The sequence below is a fragment of the Coregonus clupeaformis genome, chromosome 17 (genome assembly GCF_020615455.1).
Source record: "Coregonus clupeaformis isolate EN_2021a chromosome 17, ASM2061545v1, whole genome shotgun sequence".
Classification (NCBI taxonomy): domain Eukaryota; kingdom Metazoa; phylum Chordata; class Actinopteri; order Salmoniformes; family Salmonidae; genus Coregonus; species Coregonus clupeaformis.
The window spans coordinates 62,118,478-62,136,205 of NC_059208.1; the positions used below are offsets into that span (position 1 = coordinate 62,118,478).

The 17,728-nt window shown below is 44.3% G+C and overlaps 1 protein-coding gene across 1 annotated transcript in view; it reads left to right on the plus strand.

The window, feature by feature from the left end:
- LOC121586871 (FH1/FH2 domain-containing protein 3) overlaps positions 1 to 17,728 on the plus strand; it is a 154,573-nt gene that overhangs the window by 127,688 nt on the left and 9,157 nt on the right. Inside the window, exon 18 of the mRNA XM_041903886.2 lies at positions 7,533 to 7,691. Within this exon, the coding sequence (XP_041759820.2) occupies positions 7,533 to 7,691 (159 nt within the window). The remainder of the gene's footprint in view (positions 1 to 7,532; positions 7,692 to 17,728) is intronic.

The window sequence follows — 17,728 nt, forward strand, 5'->3', positions numbered from 1 at the left end:
CAGACTGTTCTAGTGCCCTCGCCAATTCGTTTACATATATGTTGAAGAGGGTGGGGCTTAAACTGCATCCCTGTCTCACCCCACGGCCCTGAGGAAAGAAATATGTGTGTTTATTGCCAATTTTAACTGCACACTTGTTGTTTGTGTACAAGGATTTTACAATCTTCTATGTTTTCCCCCAAATACCGCTTTCCATCAATTTGTATAGCATACCCTCATTCCAAATTGAGTCAAAATCATTTTCTTAATCAACAAAGCATGAGAAGAGTTTTGTTTTGATTTGTTTGTTTATCAATTAGGGTGTGCAGGGTGAATACGTGGTCTGTCGTACGGTAATTTGGTAAGAAGCCAATTTGACATTTGCTCAGGACATTGTTTTTACTGAGGAAATGTTGGAGTCTGCTGTTTATGATACTGCAGATTAATTTTTTCAGAGGTTACTGTTGAAGCAGATTCCACAGTAATTATTTCAGTAATAATTGGTCTCCCCTTCTGTGGATTGGGGTGGTCAGACCTTGGTTCCAAATATTGGGGAAGATGCCAGACCTGAGGATACTATTGAAGAGTTTAAGAATAGCTCTATCACTCTCTCATCCTCTCTCTCTGTCTCTTTCTCTCTCTCTCTCTCTCTCTCTCTCTCTCTCTCTCTCTCGCTCTCTCGGTGTGGAGCTGTTTACAGCCTGGTAAGGATTTAGGGATCAGCACTCACTCTGAAATGGACTACAGCTGTAGTGAATCAGGGAGGTAGAGCGAGAGAGATAGAAAGAGAGAAAGAGAGAGAGGTCATGAACACATGAACTTTTCCTGAACTTTTTTGCAAAAATATAGATTCAGAGTTAGATAAACGAATATACTTTTTTCACAAGGACCTATAAAGGATACTACCCTCTACAACATAACCTTCACTCCAAATCAAAACAACAAAAGTACAACCTGGATTTTGGACAAAATTACCCAGAAGGATTCTTACCACCAAGCTATGTTTAAAGCCAACAAGTAAAAGGCATTACAATAATCTCTAGATATTTTACTTTATAAAAATACTGAATGATAAGTGAAGGCTACAGAGCTACCAAGCTTTCAAAGACAGGACAGACTTCCCAGCTGCAACTTTAATTTGCACTGAGGGTTGAAGTGAAAGGTGTGAAAGCCCATGAACCCAACAATGGCAACAGTTAATCAGAAACTGCCCCCACCCAAATGCAGAGGCCTCTGAGGCACCCTGCTCCATGGCTTCCTTACAGCCCTGTGCAGAGCCTATCATAGTACAGTTCCCATCAGAAAGAGAAATGACACTGCATGAACGACTACAAACAGAAGCTCCTCAGGGACAATCCAGAAACACTATTTGCGGACTGTTACAAGACTGGGAACATAAGCGTCTAAATTTCCACACAGACAATCCCCTGGCATGGCACGCTGCTGTAAAAACCCAGCTGTAGGTAAAATAGGTGGAGATCAAACTGCGGGTCAGCACACTCCCGTCAGCACAGACCCAGACAACAGTCCAGCACAACAACACCCCCTCAACCAGAGCTGGAGAGGGAGAGAGAAAGAGAGACGCGTCTGCACTCTGGACAACTCCAACAGGAGAAAGAGGAGGAGCGACAGGATGAAGCCCAGTGGCAGGAGAAGGTTGGAGCACTGGAGGACGAGGAGGAGAGAAAGCTGAAGTAGGAGGTGAGACAGAGAACAGCCTTCCCCAGACCCTGACCACAGCCTCGACATCACACCAGGACAGATAACTGAAGAACCACCAACCCAGCAGGCCCCAACCCCCTCCTAGCAGCCCCTATGAAAACCCATCAACACCCACTGAGGACACACACAAGCCACAGATTGTACTCCTTATGGACACCAATGGGAAATACATAGAAGAAAATATACTTTTTCCCAAACACACAGTGTCTAAACTCTGGTGTCCAAACACCCAGCGCGCCCTAGACCTTCTGTCTGAGGACCGACTAGGATCACCCTCCTAGACCCCACGGACCTGCACCAAGAGGACCCACGCCAAGAGGACCTACATCCAGACCACAGCACCACCAGCCACATCCACCCCCCCACCCCAACCAGTTTCTAAACACTTCTACATTCATTTGGATGCTACCATGATTCCGGATAATCCTGAATGAATCATGAATAATAAGTGAGAAAGTTACAGACGCACAAATCATACCCCCCCAAAAGATACTAACCTCCCCTGTTATTGTAATGGTGAGAGGTTAGCATGTCTTGGGGGTATGATATAAAATGCTAACCTCTCCTGTTATTGTAATGGTGAGAGGTTAGCATGTCTTGGGGGTATGATATAAAATGCTAACCTCTCCTGTTATTGTAATGGTGAGAGGTTAGCATGTCTTGGGGTATGATATAAAATGCTAACCTCTCCTGTTGTAATGGTGAGAGAGTTAGCATGTCTTGGGGTATGATATAAAATGCTAACCTCTCCTGTTATTGTAATGGTGAGAGGTTAGCATGTCTTGGGGGTATGATATAAAATGCTAACCTCTCCTGTTATTGTAATGGTGAGAGGTTAGCATGTCTTGGGGGTATGATATAAAATGCTAACCTCTCCTGTTATTGTAATGGTGAGAGGTTAGCATGTCTTGGGGGTATGATATGACACAATACATTATTTAGCATACATTTCTATTGGGCACAAAATAATCTGAAACACAACCAAAACAAACAGCAAATTCATCCAACAAATGTGTAGTGACAAGCTTGATGTAGTCATTGCGTGCTATGAATATGGAGCCAAATACTAAACTTTTGACTACTTTAATACACATATAAGTAAATATGTCCCAATACTTTTGGTCCCCTGAAATGGGGGGGACTATGTACAAAAAGTGCTGTTCACCCGATATGGATGAAAATACCCTAAAATTAAAGCTGACAGTCTGCACTTTAACCTCATAGTCAATGTATCATTAAAAATCCAAAGTGCTGGAGTACAGAGCCAAAACAACAACAAAAATGTCACTGTCCCAATCCTTTGTTTTTTCACTGTAGATCCCCCCTATAGAGTCCCCATACTTTAATGAAGAGTTTCTCCATCCCTGAGGGGGAAATCAATCATTTCCAGACCCAGGGACATGTACTAGTCTGTGGCGACCTAAATGCCAGAACTGGACAAGAACCTGACACCCTCAGCACACAGGGGGACAAACACCTACCTGGAGGTGACAATATTCCCTCCCCCATATGCCCCCCTAGGCACAACTACGACAAAACAACCAACAAAAACAGGTCACAACTCCTGCAGCTCTGTTGCATGCTGGTTCTGTACATAGTCAATGGTAGGCTTCGAGGGGACTCCTATGGTAGGTACACCTATATCTCATCTCTTGGCAGTAGTACTGTAGACTACTTTATCACAGACCTCAACCCAGAGTCAATCAGAGCGTTCACAGTCAGCCCACTGACACCCCTATCAGACCACAGTAAAATCACAGTCTACTTGAACAGAGCAATACCCAACCATGAGGTTTCGAAAGCTGAACAAACTGCATGCTATTAAGAAATGCTATAGATGGAAGGAGGGTAGTGTAGAAACCTACACGAAGAACTGTTGTCTAAAAACAAATGCAATCCCTCCTAGGCAACTTACTGGACAAAAGGTTTCCTTGCAATAGTGAAGGTGTAAACTTTGCAGTAGGAAGCCTGAACAGTATGTTTGACCTATCAGCTAACATATCACATTTTTAAAAAATCAAGCAGAAAACCTAAGAAAATTAACAACAATGAGAAATGGTTTGATGAAGAATGTAAAAACCTAAGAAAGAAATTGAGGAACCTATCCATCCAAAAACACAGAGACCCAGAAAACCAGTACAGAAATACACCAAGAAAAAAATCCATAGAATCAAATCGCTCCTGGGGAAATGTGAACACACTAAACAAACAACAACATGAAGAGTTATATATCTGTCACGCCCCGACTCAGGGGACGCTTATATGTTGAGTCAGGGTGTGTATATTCCTTGTTGTGCCTTTTCTATGTATAGGATCTAGTATGTCTAGATCAATGTTGGCCTGTGGTGGTTCCCAATCAGAGGCAGCTGTCGCTCGTTGTCTCTGATTGGGGCCAATATTTAGGCAGCCTATTGGCACAGTCTAGTTGTGGGATCTTGTTCCTTGTAAGGTATGTTGTGTGGTCTACCTTGGACTTCACGTTTCGTTTCTTGTTTTGTCGTGTGCTTATTTAGTTTAATAAACATGTACGCTTATCACGCTGCGCCTTGGTCTGACCCGTCATTCAACGAACGTGACAATATCCAAAATGGAGACGTATGGATAAACCACTTCTCCAACCTTTTTGGCCAAATAACTAAGATCTAAAACATATACATGGTAATTTACAAAACTTAGAATCAGCTATTAAAGACTCCCAGAACCCACTGGATTCTCCAATTACATTGGATGAGCTACAGGACAATGTATAAACCCCAAAAGGCCTGTGATGTTGATGGTATCCTAAACAAAATGATAAAATATACAGACCACAAATTCAAATGGGCTATTCTTAAACTCTTTGACATCATCCTCAGCTCTGGCATATTCCTCAGTATTTGGAACCAAGGCCTGATCACCCCAATCCACAAAAATGTTGACAAATTTGACGCCAATAATTACCGTGGAATCTGCATCAGCAGCAAACTCTGAAAAATCCTCTGCAGTATCATCAACAGCAGACTCCAACATTTCCTCAGTGAAAACAATGTCCTGAACAAATGTCAAAATGGCTTCTTACCAAAATACCGTACGACAGAACACACATATACACCCTTATTGACACACAAACAAACCAAAACAAAGGCAAAGTCTTCTCATACTTTGTTGATTTCCAAATAGCTGTTGACATGAGGGCCTGCTAAACAAATTGATGGAAAGTGGTGTTGGGGTGAAAATATACGATATTGTAAAATCAGTGTGCACAAAGAACAAGTGTGCAGGTGCGAGCACTAGAATAGTCTACAGCACCCGGCCTCAACCTACTGGACTCTGAAGTCAAACGTCTACTGTTTGCTGATGATCTGGTGATTGATTGATTGATTGATTGATTGAATTTATTTGACATACATAAGGGCGCTCCAGCCGCTGACGCCTCCACATACAATGTAAGAAAATCATCAAGGATGAAGCTCGACATCTTATTTCCATCGTGGTCCTTTTGAAGAGGGAAGGGGGAACGGGGTACGCAACAAGGTTAGGCGGTTGTAGCGGCAACAAACAATGAAAGACAAAAATTGTTGTTTGTTACATAACGAGATAATTAGTACAATTCCCTTTCCTAATAAACAACTATGGACAGGTACATCTCCCTTGTCTCACATACCCTTAATATATAAAACAATCAATCCCTAATATATACAAGACAAGCACCATAAAATAATATAAATAAATAAAATATAATATATAAAATATTAAATAAACAGCAGGCACCAATATGCTATCCCAGGCATTTCCTTCTCAGCCACGAACTATAGTCTTACGACTCACTTTATTTAGCCTTATTTTTTCATTGAGAACTTGAAACTACCAAATGGCGGTTATAAGTTTCAAATTCTTCGGAAAGACTATTCCACAGAATGGCAGCCGAGTATAAAAAAGTGTATTTCCCCATACCACTTTTAAATCTAATAGGAACAACGTCAGTTTCACTCCTTCTAGTGGAATAGTTATGGTTATCCCCTACTAGGTTAAAGTAGTTACATACTGTAGGTACCTGGGGACCATACTGTGGACAATCTTATGTACAAGACACAGTTTAATCTGAGCGACTCTCTCCTCCACTTTGAGCAACCAACCAAGGAGGGCCTACAGCAGCACCTAGATCTTCTGCACAGATTCTGTCAGACCTGGGCCCTGACAGTGAATCTCAGTAAGACAAAAATAATTGTGTTCCAAAAAAGGTCCAGTTGCCAGGACAACAAATACAAATTCCATCTAGATACCGTTGCCCTAGAGCACACAAAGAATGATACCTAACACGGCCTAAACATCAGCACCACAGGTAACTTCCAACAAGGCTGTGAACGATCTAAGAGACAAGGCAAGAAGAGCATTCTATGCCATCAAAAATAAAATTTGATATCCCAATTAGGATATTGCTAAAAATACTTCAATCAGTTATAGAACCCATTGCCCTCTATGGTTGTGAGGTCTGGGGTCCGCTCACCAACCAAGAATTCACAAAATGGGACAAACACCAAATTGAGACTCTGAATGCAGAATTCTGCAAAAATATCCTCTGTGTACAACGTAAAACACCAAATAATGCATGCAGAGCAGAATTAGGCCGATACCCGCTAATTATCGAAATCCAGAAAAGAGACGTTAAATTCTACAACCACCTAAAAGGAAGCGATTCCCAAACCTTCCATAACAAAGCCATCACCTACAGAGAGATGAACCCTGGAGAAGAGTCCCCTAAGTAAGCTGGTCCTGGGGCTCTGTTCACAAACACAAACAGACCCCACACAGCCCCAGGACAACAACAACAACAACACAATTAGACCCAACCAAATCATGAGAAAGCAAAAAGAGAATTACTTGACACATTGGAAAGAACAAACAAAAAAAACAGAGCAAACTAGAATGCTATTTGGCCCTAAACAGAGAGTACACAGCGGCAGAATACCTGACCACTGTGACTGACCCAAACTTAAGGAAAGTTTTGACTATGTACAGACTCAGTGAGCATAGCCTTGCTATTTAGAAAGGTTGCCTCACAAAATGAGGTGGAAACTGAGCTGCACTTCCTAACCTCCTGCCAAATGTATGACCATATTAGAGACACATATTTCCCTCAGATTACACAGACCCACAAAGAATTTGAAAACAAATCCAATTTTGATAAACTCCCATATCTATTGGGTGAATTTTATATTGTTTAATTCACTTTTGTTTATTATCTATTTCACTTGCTTTGGCAATGTTAACATATGTTTCCCATGCAAATAAAGCCCTTTGAATTGAATTGAGAGAGAGAGAGAGAGAGAGAGAGAGAGAGAGAGAGAGAGAGAGAGAGAGAGAGAGAGAGAGAGAGAGAGAGAGAGAGAGAGACAGAGAGAGAGAGAGAGAGAGAGACAGAGAGAGAAAAGAGAGAGACAGAGAGAGAGAGACAGAGAGAGACAGAGAGAGAGAGAGAGAGAGAGAGAGAGAGAGAGAGAGAGAGAGACAGAGAGAGAGAGGGAGAGAGAGAGAGAGAGAGAGAGACAGAATAGACTACTAGAGTATGTATATAGAGAATGAGTCTTGCACACTACTTGTATCTAGTCAGTCAATCAATCAAGTTTATTTATTAATCCCTTCTTACATCAGCAGTTGTCACAAAGTGCATTTTTTTACAGTGCATCATGAATAGTGAACTATAATATATGGATATATTGACAGTCTAAAAACCAGCCTCTGTGACCTCTCAGTAACCTGTGACCTCTCAGTAACCTGTGACCTCTCAGTAACCTGTGACCTCTCAGTAACCTGTGTCTGTCTGTCTGTCTGTCCTTCTATTGTTTCATCAGAAAACGGCGGCAGACGGTAAACGTCAGGAGGTCATCGTTCTGGACTCCAAGAGGAGCAACGCCATCAACATTGGACTGACCGTCCTGCCTCCTCCTCGCACCATCAAGACCGCCATCCTCAACTTTGACGAGTACGCACTCAACAAGGAGGGCATCGAGGTGAGAGATGATGGTGGTGATGATGATGATGAGGAGGCATCGAGGTATAATACAATTAAAATTAAATAAATATTTTAAAGTGAGAATAAGCATTGATCTGAAGCTGAAAAATAAAGGAAATTCACATGAGCACCACAACGCCTATTCCACCCGTGCTCTACCAAGGTTTTCCAGCACACAGCTTTGACCTACTACAGTAGCCATGTTGATATTGTACTTCAAACTATGTTTAGGCAGGTTACTTAGGAGTCAAACCTTCTCGAACAGCCTAAACATAGTGTGAAGTACAATATCAACATGGCTGCTGTAGTAGGTCAAAGCTGTGTGCTGGAAAACCTTGGTAGAGCATGGGTAGAATAGGCATTGTGGTGCTCATGTGAATCTCCTTTCTTTTTAAGCTTCAGACCAATGCCTATTCTTACTTAAAACATTGTTTTTGTTTTTTACACCGAAAGGTGATTGTACAATATTATTATCCAACATTATAATAGAACAGTTAAAACTTTTTTTTTTTTTATGTCATACCAGTGGTATGCGGTCTGATACACCACGGCTTTCAGCCAATCAGCATTCAGGGGTCAAACATCCCTGTGTATAATGCAGCATAACAGCTGGGTGCGCTAAAACCCTGAATACAAAACTTCAGCTACGAATGTCCTAAATAATGCTGAACACAGCTGGTCCAACTGCAGTAAAAGGGCACACATGTCCTCATTTATAAACGGCAGTGTGAATATGAAAACAGGTGGGAGTACTCACAGATGTGGAACAGAACATACATGTTAAGTATTGATAGAGTGTAGTACAATGTGTTCCGCGTGCATTTGAATTGACATAAGTCGTTTGTTCAGCTCCACATGGGCCAGCTTGAATTTCTCCGTGACAGGCGCATGACCCCAATCCGCCGCGCTCACGGATGAGGGGCAACGATCTCTTTCTTCCTTGAGAGTCTGAGAGCTGGTCTCTCCTCCGTTCTAGCAGTAGTACCCACCACCACACACACTGACACTTGCCTGCCGCTCCACGAACCCAAAGGATATTTTAAGAGCCATCTAATGTATGCAAATAAGCACTGTGTGTCAAACTACATCTACTAAAGAGAATGGTGAAAATGTATCCTCCGAGAAGCAAAACCAGGACCTTCAGTTCCGAAGGCGGTGACGCTAACTGTTACGCTACAAACCTTGTTATAAACACAACTTAACTGGAAGCTTTCGTTGCACGATGTTTTTGTTGTTAATTCACTCAGTAATGATTGAAAGTTTTTTTTTTTCTCTTGCTTGGTTAAAAATAAATAGTCTTAATCAGTTGTTGTTGGCTAGATCCTCTGAACAACAGTGTCCTGACGACTGAGCACATTTTCTGTGTCAGGTGAAATTAGCATTAGCATTTGCATTAGCTCAATGTATCCAAATAAATGTCACTAGAAAACAATTTGAACAAATGCAAATGCAGCTACTTTGCTGTTATTCTGGCTGCACTTTTTGACATGACTGTAAGTTAGCCGTAGTTGGCTAGCTAGTGTGGTGTCTAAGGAATTTATGACTTTGCTAACGTTTGCAAATGGTATCTTGGAGGATGTTGACTCAGCTTAAAGGGAGCATCTGGCACCCCATAAAACAGAGGAGAGTCTGCTATGTAGGAACCCTGGGATTGGTCGGTAGGAAAACACCCATATTATGTTACATAGGATATAAATACTTGGTTAAAACAAAGGAGGACAGAATAATCATATTTGAGATTGGGCAGTTAGTCTCCAGATATTCTGCAGATATCTGTAAATTGAAGCTGTAACCCTTTGATATAAATAAACCTTTATAATCAAAGTACAGTGTCAGCGGAATTCTTGGTCTCACAGCATAATTAGCAACGTTTTCTCGACACGACACTAGCAAGCAAGGGATAATAAAATTGACAGCAAGTATGGCAATGGAACACTTAGAACGAACGACCATAGATACAGAACAAAAAGACTGAACGACTGGGTCGCGTCTCTAGCAACTGAACCAATAGAACGAACGACCAGCCGGCTTGGGTAGCAACCCTAGATTTGTATCGGGACTATATCTTGTGGAAGGATGAAATAGTATGAATAAATTAATCAAAATAACGTTTTTAAGGAAAATATGTCAATCATCATTTTAAGATGTTGGTAACCCCATTGTATAAAAGTGATAATGCCCTCGAAGCCGGTGTTTGGAGGATATATTGGCACAGTTTGGTGTTGACTATGAACTTTACTTAGCTAGCTACCTATGCTTTGTGGAAGATTGTGGGATATAAGCTATCGTCAACATTGAGTTGTTACTGGCTAGCTAGTTGGCTAGCTAACTGGCTATAGCAGGCAAGGACGTTCGCTAGCTCATTTGTTTGTTTACACAGATGATTTATAAAACCTTCCTTGGCAAAATATAGCTAGCTAGCTTTCCTCACTTGTTGGTTAGCTAGCTAGCGAATGTTAGCTCTCATCTGACTGGTAACATATTCATCTGTGGTATTAGTTAGCTAATGTTACAGCTGCTGGCTAGCTAGCTACCTTAACGTTAGCTAATCAAAACAAATCTACATTTAGCTCACTAATAACAACCAACCCATTTTTCATGCTGGACAATTATCTGTATGGATTTATTGGTTAACCTCAGCTTGAGTACCAACATGTAGCTATCTATCTATAGTAGCCTAGGTTTGTCTTCAGCATCTTCTTATCATGGCTGGCTGCTGCAGGCTGCCAGCTGTTAGTATTGTTGAGTTGCTGAGCAACCGAGTTTTTGGCCCGGTTTGTTAGAACTCTGAGATTCGGCTGAAAAAAAGATGTTAGCATTGTCAGAAATGCTACAAAAAGATAGCACATCGTTGTATCTTAATGGGCGGAAATGTGCACGTGAGAGCGATAAATTATGAATGTAATAAAAACTGTTGTACCACGAACTTTGTCAGTCCAATGGTAACTTTATGGAGCTATAGTCTCGCTTTAATCCGACGTCTAGAATTTGAGCTAGGTAGCCGCAAGAAATACTCTTAACTCAATTGCTAACGATCCTGTTAAAAAATCCGGTATGTGGTTCTCAGTAACCGACAGACGGCTCATGACGAGAGTGTGTTGGGTACCTCCAATGAAATTGATTTGCGAATTTTCATCGAGATTGGTGTCATATTGGCTTAGATATGTTGGTAGGGAGATTTGAATTTAACACTGAGTTTCAACCAATGCCTACTGTATATAACCTTGTCTATAATAATAGAACCTTAGTCAGACAATCACACTCTACGATGGTAGATGGTCAGATGCTACAGTACCCAGGGTAGTCAGTCCAACAGTAGATGGTGTTACAGTACTCAGGGTAGTCAGTCCAACAGTAGATGGTCCTACAGTACCCAGGGTAGTCAGTCCAACAGTAGATGGTGTTACAGTACTCAGGGTAGTCAGTCCAACAGTAGATGGTCCTACAGTACCCAGGGTAGTCAGTCCAACAGTAGATGGTGTTACAGTACCCAGGGGTAGTCAGTCCAACAGTAAGATGGTCCTACAGTACCCAGGGTAGTCAGTCCAACAGTAGATGGTCCTACAGTACCCAGGGTAGTCAGTCCTACAGTAGATGGTGCTACAGTACCCAGGGTAGTCAGTCCAACAGTAGATGGTGCTACAGTACCCAGGGTAGTCAGTCCAACAGTAGATGGTGCTACAGTACCCAGGGTAGTCGTCAACCGTGAGATGGGTGTTACAGTACCCAGGGTAGTCAGTCCAACAGTAGATGGTCCTACAGTACCCAGGGTAGTCAGTCCAACAGTAGATGGTGTTACAGTACCCAGGGGTAGTCAGTCCAACAGTAGATGGTCCCACAGTACCCAGGGTAGTCAGTCCAACAGTAGATGGTCCTACAGTACCCAGGGTAGTCAGTCCAACAGTAGATGGTCCTACAGTACCCAGGGTAGTCAGTCCAACAGTAGATGGTGCTACAGTACCCAGGGTAGTCAGTCCAACCGTAGATGGTGTTACAGTACCCAGGGTAGTCAGTCCAACAGTAGATGGTCATACAGTACTCAGGGTAGTCAGTCCAACAGTAGATGGTGCTACAGTACCCAGGGTAGTCAGTCCAACAGTAGATGGTGCTACAGTACCCAGGGTAGTCAGTCCAACAGTAGATGGTGTTACAGTACTCAGGGTAGTCAGTCCAACAGTAGATGGTCATACAGTACTCAGGGTAGTCAGTCCAACAGTAGATGGTCATACAGTACTCAGGGTAGTCAGTCCAACAGTAGATGGTCATACAGTACTCAGGGTAGTCAGTCCAACAGTAGATGGTCCTACAGTACCCAGGGTAGTCAGTCCAACAGTAGATGGTCCTACAGTACCCAGGGTAGTCAGTCCAACAGTAGATGGTGTTACAGTACCCAGGGTAGTCAGTCCAACAGTAGATGGTCCTACAGTACCCAGGGTAGTCAGTCCAACAGTAGATGGTGTTACAGTACCCAGGGTAGTCATCCAACAGTAGATGATCCTACAGTACCCAGGGTAGTCAGTCCAACAGTAGATGGTCATACAGTACTCAGGGTAGTCAGTCCAACAGTAGATGGTGCTACAGTACCCAGGGTAGTCAGTCCAACAGTAGATGGTGTTACAGTACTCAGGGTAGTCAGTCCAACAGTAGATGGTGTTACAGTACCCAGGGTAGTCAGTCCAACAGTAGATGGTCCTACAGTACCCAGGGTAGTCAGTCCAACAGTAGATGGTGCTACAGTACCCAGGGTAGTCAGTCCAACAGTAGATGGTCATACAGTACTCAGGGTAGTCAGTCCAACAGTAGATGGTCATACAGTACCCAGGGTAGTCAGTCCAACAGTAGATGGTGTTACAGTACCCAGGGTAGTCAGTCCAACAGTAGATGGTGCTACAGTACCCAGGGTAGTCAGTCCAACAGTAGGTGGTGCTACAGTACCCAGGGTAGTCAGTCCAACAGTAGATGGTCCTACAGTACCCAGGGTAGTCAGTCCAACAGTAGATGGTCATACAGTACTCAGGGTAGTCAGTCCAACAGTAGATGGTCATACAGTACTCAGGGTAGTCAGTCCAACAGTAGATGGTCATACAGTACTCAGGGTAGTCAGTCCAACAGTAGATGGTCATACAGTACTCAGGGTAGTCAGTCCAACAGTAGATGGTCCTACAGTACCCAGGGTAGTCAGTCCAACAGTAGATGGTCATACAGTACTTAGGGTAGTCAGTCCAACAGTAGATGGTCATACAGTACCCAGGGTAGTCAGTCCAACAGTAGATGGTCCTACAGTACCCAGGGTAGTCAGTCCAACAGTAGATGGTGTTACAGTACCCACGGTAGTCAGTCCAACAGTAGATGGTCCTACAGTACCCAGGGTAGTCAGTCCAACAGTAGATGGTCCTACAGTACTCAGGGTAGTCAGTCCAACAGTAGATGGTCATACAGTACCCAGGGTAGTCAGTCCAACAGTAGATGGTGCTACAGTACCCAGGGTAGTCAGTCCAACAGTAGATGGTCCTACAGTACCCAGGGGTAGTCAGTCCAACAGTAGATGGTGTTACAGTACCCAGGGTAGTCGGTCCAACAGTAGATGGTGCTACAGTACCCAGGGTAGTCAGTCCAACAGTAGATGGTGTTACAGTGCCCAGGGTAGTCAGTCCAACAGTAGATGGTGCTACAGTACCCAGGGTAGTCAGTCCAACAGTAGATGGTGTTACAGTACCCAGGGTAGTCAGTCCAACAGTAGATGGTCCTCAGTACCCAGGGTGGTCAGTCCAACAGTAGATGGTGTTACAGTACCCAGGGTAGTCAGTCCAACAGTAGATGGTCCTACAGTACCCAGGGTAGTCAGTCCAACAGTAGATGGTCCTACAGTACCCAGGGTAGTCAGTCCAACAGTAGATGGTGCTACAGTACCCAGGGTAGTCAGTCCAACAGTAGATGGTGCTACAGTACCCAGGGTAGTCAGTCCAACAGTAGATGGTCCTACAGTACCCAGGGTAGTCAGTCAACATGTAGGTGGTGTTACAGTACCCAGGGTAGTCAGTCCAACAGTAGATGGTGTTACAGTACCCAGGGTAATAAATCCAACAGTAGATGGTCCTACAGTACCCAGGGTAGTCAGTCCAACAGTAGATGGTCCTACAGTACCCAGGGTAGTCAGTCCAACAGTAGATGGTCCTACAGTACCCAGGGTAGTCAGTCCAACAGTAGATGGTCCTACAGTACCCAGGGTAGTCAGTCCAACAGTAGATGGTGTTACAGTACCCAGGGTAGTCAGTCCAACAGTAGATGGTCCTACAGTACCCAGGGTAGTCAGTCCAACAGTAGATGGTCCTACAGTACCCAGGGTAGTCATTCCAACAGTAGATGGTGCTACAGTACCCAGGGTAGTCAGTCCAACAGTAGATGGTCCTACAGTACCCAGGGTAGTCAGTCCTACAGTAGATGGTCCTACAGTACCCAGGGTAGTCAGTCCAACAGTAGATGGTGTTACAGTACCCAGGGTAGTCAGTCCAACAGTAGATGGTGTTACAGTCCCAGGGTAGTCAGTCCAACAGTAGATGGTCCCTACAGTACCCAGGGGTAGTCAGTCCAACAGTAGATGGTCCTCCCAGTACCCAGGGTAGTCAGTCCAACAGTAGATGGTCCTACAGTACCCAGGGTAGTCAGTCCAACAGTAGATGAAAGTGCTACAGTACCCAGGGTAGTCAGTCCAACAATAGATGGTCCTACAGTACCCAGGGTAGTCAGTCCAACAGTAGATGGTCCTACAGTACCCAGGGTAGTCAGTCCAACAGTAGATGGCCCTACAGTACCCAGGGTAGTCAGTCCAACAGTAGATGGTGTTACAGTACTCAGGGTAGTCAGTCCAACAGTAGATGGTGCTACAGTACCCAGGGTAGTCAGTCCAACAGTAGATGGTCCTAGGGGCAGTCCCAGGGTAGTCAGTCCAACAGTAGATGGTCCTACAGTACCCACGGGTGGTCAGTCCAACAGTAGATGAGTGCAGTACCCAGGGTAGTCAGTCCAACAGTGATGGTCCTACAGTACCCAGGGTAGTCGTCCAACAGTAGATGGTCTACAGTACCCAGGGTAGTCAGTCCAACAGTAGATGGTGTTACAGTACCCAGGGTAGTCAGTCCAACAGTAGATGGTGTTACAGTACCCAGGGTAGTCAGTCCAACAGTAGATGGTCCTACAGTACCCAGGGTAGTCAGTCAACGTAGATGGTCCTAAGGTACCCAGGTAGTCGGTCCAACAGTAGATGGTGCTACAGTACCAGGGTAGTCAGTCCAACAGTAGATGGTCCCACAGTACCCAGGGTAGTCAGTCCAACAGTAGATGGTCCTACAGTACCCAGGGTAGTCAGTCCAACAGTAGATGGTGTTACAGTACCCAGGGTAGTCAGTCCCAACAGTAGATGGTGTTACAGTACCCAGGGTAGTCAGTCCAACAGTAGATGGTCCTACAGTACCCAGGGTAGTCGGTCCAACAGTAGATGGTCCTACAGTACCCAGGGTAGTCAGTCCAACAGTAGATGGTCCTACAGTACCCAGGGTAGTCAGTCCAACAGTAGATGGTGCTCAGTCCCATGGGGTAGTCAGTCCAACAGTAGATGGTCCTGCAGTACCCAGGGTAGTCAGTCCAACAGTAGATGGTCCTACAGTACCCAGGGTAGTCAGTCCAACAGTAGATGGCCCTACAGTACCCAGGGTAGTCAGTCCAACAGTAGATGGTGTTACAGTACTCAGGGTAGTCAGTCCAACAGTAGATGGTCCTACAGTACCCAGGGTAGTCAGTCCAACAGTAGATGGTCCTACAGTACCCAGGGTAGTCAGTCCAACAGTAGATGGTGTTACAGTACCCAGGGTAGTCAGTCCAACAGTAGATGGTGTTACAGTACCCAGGGTAGTCAGTCCAGCAGTAGATGGTCCTACAGTACCCAGGGTAGTCAGTCCAACAGTAGATGGTGCTACAGTACCCAGGGTAGTCAGTCCAACAGTAGATGGTGCTACAGTACCCAGGGTAGTCAGTCCAACAGTAGATGGTCATACAGTACTCAGGGTAGTCAGTCCAACAGTAGATGGTGCTACAGTACCCAGGGTAGTCAGTCTATAGCTGCTCCAGTTTGTTAAGAATTCAAGTCAATCACAGTGCAGCATTATTTACAGCTTTAAACCAATCAGAGGTTATCATAATTAAATTAAGCGAAAACCACAGGGCTTGTTGCGGCTTGGTTGAGGACCTTAGGTTTTTTGGCAATGAGGCCCTTTATCTACAGTCGTGGTCAAAAGTTTTGAGAATTACATTTTAGTCATTTAGCAGACGCTCTTATCCAGAGCGACTTACAGTTAGTGAATAATTTTTTTTTTTATACTGGCCCCCGTGGGAATCGAACCCACAACCCTGGGTTCAAACGCCATGCTCTATCAACTGAGCTACATCCCTGCCGGCCATTCCCTCCCCTACCCTGGGCCAATTGTGCGCCGCCCATGAGTCTCCCGGTCGCGGCCGGCTGCGACAGAGCCTGGATTCGAACTAGGATCTAGTGGCACAGTTAGCACTGCGATGCAGTGCCTTAGACCACTGCGCCACTCAGGAGAATGACACAAGTATTGGTCTTCACAAAGTTCGCTGCTTCAGTGTTTTTAGATATTTTTGTCAGATGTTACTATGGTTTACTGAAGTATAATTACAAGCATTCCATAAGTGTCAAAGGCTTTTATTGACAATAACATTAAGTTTATGCAAAGAGTCAATATTTGCAGTGTTGACCCTTCTTTTTCAAGACCTCTGCAATCCGCCCTGGCATGCTGTCAATTAACTTCTGGGCCACATCCTGACTGATGGCAGCCCATTCTTGCATAATCAATGCTTGGAGTTTGTCAGAATTTGTGGGTTTTTGTTTGTCCACCCGCCTCTTGAGGATCGACCACAAGTTCTTAATGGGATTAAGGTCTGGGGAGTTTCCTGGCCATGGACCCAAAATGTCGATGTTTTGTTCCCCGAGCCACTTAGTTATCACTTTTGCCTTGCAAGGTGCTCCATCATGCTGGAAAAGGCATTGGTCATCACCAAACTGTTCTTGGATGGTTGGGAGAAGTTGCTCTCGGAGGATGTGTTGGTACCATTCTTTATTCATGGCTGTGTTCTTAGGCAAAAATTGTGAGTGAGCCCACTCCCTTGGCTGAGAAGCAACCCCACACATGAATGGTCTCAGGATGCTTTACTGTTGGCATGACACAGGACTGATGGTAGCGCTCACCTTGTCTTCTCCGGACAAGGTGTTTTCTGAATGCCCCAAACAATCGGAAAGGGGATTCATCAGAGAAAATGACTTTACCCCAGTCCTCAGCAGTCCAATCCCTGTACCTTTTGCAGAATATCAGTCTGTCCCTGATGTTTTTCCTGGAGAGAAGTGGCTTCTTTGCTGCCCTTCTTGACACCAGGCCATCCTCCAAAGGTCTTCGCCTCACTGTGCGTGCAAATGCACTCACACCTGCCTGCTGCCATTCCTGAGCAAGCTCTGCACTGGTGGTGCCCCGATCCTGCAGCTGAATCAACTTTAGGAGACGGTCCTGGCGCTTGCTGGCTTTCTTTGGCACCCTGACGCCTTCTTGACAACAATTGAACCTCTCTCATTGAAGTTCTTGATGATCCGATAAATTGTTGATTTAGGTGCAATCTTACTAGCAGCAATATCCTTGCCTATGAAGCCCTTTTTGTGCAAAGCAATGTTGATGGCACGTGTTTCCTTGCAGGTAACCATGGTTAACAGAGGAAGAACAATGATTTCAAGCACCACCCTCCTTTTAGAGCTTCCAGTCTGTTATTCTAACTCAATCAACATGACAGAGTGATCTACAGCCTTGTCCTCGTCAACACTCTCACCTGTGTTAACGAGAGAATCACTGACATGATGGCAGCTGGTCCTTTTGTGGCAGGGCTGAAATTCAATGGAAATGTTTTTTGGGGATTAAGTTCATTTTCATGGCAAAGAGGGACTTTGCAATTAATTGCAATTAATCTGATCACTCT